The 3,525-nt window shown below is 63.0% G+C and overlaps 1 protein-coding gene across 1 annotated transcript in view; it reads right to left on the minus strand.

Annotated features, from left to right (window-relative positions):
- The window catches only part of TIMP2 (TIMP metallopeptidase inhibitor 2), a 41,368-nt gene extending 39,899 nt beyond the window's left edge, over positions 1-1,469 (minus strand). Inside the window, exon 1 of the mRNA XM_015562682.1 lies at positions 1,439-1,469. Coding sequence (XP_015418168.1) covers positions 1,439-1,454 — 16 coding nt within the window. The 5' untranslated portion in view covers positions 1,455-1,469. The remainder of the gene's footprint in view (positions 1-1,438) is intronic.
- Positions 1,470-3,525: the final 2,056 nt, after the last annotated feature.

Genomic DNA, 3,525 nt, shown 5'->3' on the forward strand with positions numbered 1-3,525 from the left:
CAAGGAATGCTAAAAAGATTGTTTTCATTTAAAGTGTCCCTGAGTAAACAGCATGCATCTGATTTCATTTACGGGGAAATTAACGTATGCGTGGGTCATAGGTCTGGCTCAGCGGATAGAGCGGCCGCCTGCGGACTGAAGGGGCCCAGGTTTGAGTCCGGTCAAGGGCACATGCCCGGGGTTGCAGGCTCAGTCCCCGGTAGGGGGCGTTCAGGAGGCAGCCGATCAAGGATTCTCTCTCATTATTGATATTTCTCTCTCTCTCTCTCTCTCAGGGAGGGAGGTGAGAACCCAGGCCTCCTCCATCCCCGAGCAGCCCGAGCTGGAGTTCTGCAGACCGGGGCTGGCTGGGGCAGGGGGGGCACCTGGGGAGCCGCTGCCCAGCTCACAGGGGTTATTGAGGCTGCGTGTTTGTGGTTTCGGTTTCCTCTCCCTTCCTCTCCAAAATCAATAAAAAACATATTTTTTTTACATTTTTTTAAAATATATTTTTATTGATTTCAGAGAGGGAGGGAGAGGAAGAGAGAGATAGAAACATCAGTGATGAGAGGGCATCATGGGTCATCTGCCTCCTGCACGCCCCGCACTGGGGATCGAGCCCACAACCCCACATGTGCCCTTGGCTGGAATCGAAACTGGGACCCTTCAGTCCTCAGGCCGAGGCTCTATCCACTGAGCCAAACCAGCCAGGGCAAAAAAAACCCCATATTTAAAATAAAAAAATAAGAGCTCTCTAAAAGGCATTCATCAAAGAGTCAGAGGAGTGGCTCCAGGTGGTGGGACAGGAGGTGACGGGACAGAGGTCAGAGGTCGCGTCCTGCTCCTCAGACAGGAGTAACAGACAGCACTTCCCGCCAGCACTGCCCACACCGGCCTGGCACGGGTTTTCCAGGAGCCCCACCTGCGCGCTCTGGGCTCGGCCTCCGGGCTGTGTTTCAGGCTGTCCCCAGGGCATCGCTCAGGACGTGGGGCTTGGCCTGTCTCCCTCCTCGGCCTGAGCACCTGTCACCTCCCTGCCCTCCCGCTAGGCAGGCTCCCCTGGGCAAAGGCGGCCTTGAGCCAGGGCCCCCACTTCCAAGCCTGACTGGAGAGTCACCCCTTTCCCCGAGCTGCGGAGCAGGTCCCGGCACCACTCCAACACCACCGCGCTGTCCTGGCCCAGACTGGAGCGAATCCGCGAGAAGGGGGGACACGGGCCGTCCTGGGGGGTCAACAGGAAGTCTTTGGCCTGAAGAGATGGCCACACCTGAGCCGACAGCCTGGCTGAGAGCAGCGAACACCTCCTCCAGGCAGGCGGCTGTGAGCGGGGAAGCCTGCGCTCCCCTCCCCGTGACACAGAGGGTCCATCCTGCACGCCCGCCGCCTGCCTGCCGTGAGTGCGGGAGGGCCGGGGGGCACCCACCTGAGCTCTGCCCTCCTCTCCCCCTCCCTCGCCCACCTGTCTGTCCCGACATCGCCACGCTCCCCCTGGATCCTCCCTGGGACCCGTTCCTGTGAAAACAAAGGACTCGGAGAGGCAGGGCTGGGAGGCAGCTGTGCGTGCTTTCATGCCCAGCTATTTCCTCTTGGCGCCGGGCACGTGGTCATGTGCTTCCTCCCGGGCGGGTCAGGGAGCGGGCGGGGAGCGAGGTGGGAACCCAGGCCTCCACCATCCCGAGCAGCCTGAGCTGGCGTGCTGGGGACCAGGGATCAGGGCTGGCTGGGGCAGGGGGCAGGCACCTGGGGAGCCACTGCCCAGCTCACAGGGTGATTGAGCTGAGTGTCTGTGGTTTCGGTTTCCTGTCCCTGGGAGCCGAGAGGCAGGAGGCCCGGTCCCGCCTGCCTGCCACCCTCCTCTTCCTTTGGTGCCGGGAGTGACGGGCCCGTGGCCATGATGTCATCGCCTAATCCAAACAGAAGGAGCTGGTGTGGCGGGTCCCATGCTGAGCGCAGCAGTAAACTTCACTGCAAGGCTGTGATTAGGGCTGTGCCCGAGAACTGCCTCTCTCCTACCCCCTCCCCAGTCCTCGTTTTCTTGATCTGTTTCGACCTGGTCTCCTCCCCCCCTAACCCTGGTTCTCTCTCCCCTGGGTGCTTGGTGAGGTCCGCCCTCGGTCAGGAGCCCCAGTCCAGGTTCCTGCCCGCTCAGATGCCAACCCGCCTCGCCCCCAGCCCAGCGCAGTGGCCAGCGTGGGCGCATACGGCACAGGTCCCAGCCCCTCCAGGGCCCCGTGCAGTGCGGGGAGCGGGCCCGGGGACAGGAGCCTAAAGGCCCACGTTCCTCCTTGAACTGAGATGCCAGGCGACAGAAAGAGCAAGTCTGGGGGGGCTCTGGTCCCAACAAAGGGACCAGCAGGCAGGCGAGCCGTGAGAAAGGCAAGGACGGGCCAGCTGCTGGGAAAGTGAGTCATCGGGCCCTGACCGCCGTTTCCAGCTGGTTCTGGAGTTTGGGGTCTGGCTCATCGACGCTCTGGCACTGCAGCCTCTCCTCCGCCGGAGACAGCCGCCCAGCCCTCGGGCAAGAGGGGCGACTGCAGTGCCAGGGCCAGCTCTCTGGCCCCCGCGATTCGCAGGCCTGCCCAGGCTCTGGGCGGAGAGGGGTGTTGTGAGCAGTCAGTCCTGCCCCATTTTGCTGCCTGTCTCCTCTCCTTTGGGGTCCCTGGTCCCCCCGACGCTCCTTGGCCCCGGGAGCAAGGCTGGCCGGCCGCTGTCTCTGCTTTCCCCTGCTCAGCTTCCCCTCACAGGTGTCCCCCGGGTGCCTGCAGGGAGGGCACGGGTCTGGGCGGCCCGGTCTCCAGCTGCGAGCCACGCTGGGCTTCCTACAGTCATTCAGGGGCTGTGGGCCCCCCCAGGGCTCCCCATGGGGTCTGACTGGGGGAATATAGGGGGTTCCCCATGAGTCCTCGAGTATGGCAGGCATTCCCTGCCCCCCTGGCCTGGCAGCACACAGATCTCTTTCCAGCCCTCCTCCCCCACGGAGCCTGGCTGTGGCTGAAATCCTTCCTCCCTTGCCCAGGCTTCCAGCCGAAGGTGGGTCATGGGCAGCTTCTGTCCAGGAGGCGCCCAGCCGGGCTGTGTGGAGAGCCGGTCACCAGAGGGGAGAGATGGGAACCCCTCAGTAGCCCCCACCTGGACTTCCTCCCTCAGGGGTTACTATTTTCCTGCCCGTCTTCCCATGACTCTGCTTCCTGAGGTTACAGCTCATTCACTCATTCACTCACTCATTCATTCATTCATTCATCCATTCATCCATCCATTCATTCATTCATTCATTCATGCAGCTGATCCAGGAGGCAACAAGTAGGTATTGGGCAGGTGCCTGCGGGTGCGGGTGCTGGGGAAGTGGACGGCCCTTCCTCCCACGGCACCGGCCCCTTTAGTGGAAACCAGAGTCCATTGCAATGCGGTGCCGGCGGGGCCTGTGCTGGGTGCCCGGGGGGCGGCCTGGGGCACAGGAGGCCTGGAGGCAAGAATACCGGGCCACGGGGGCCGCTGTTCTGGACACAGCCCCGCTGCGTGAGGCAGGACGCCTGGCGCTGGCAGGGG

Source organism: Myotis davidii, unplaced genomic scaffold (genome assembly GCF_000327345.1).
Source record: "Myotis davidii unplaced genomic scaffold, ASM32734v1 scaffold991, whole genome shotgun sequence".
Lineage (NCBI taxonomy): Eukaryota > Metazoa > Chordata > Mammalia > Chiroptera > Vespertilionidae > Myotis > Myotis davidii.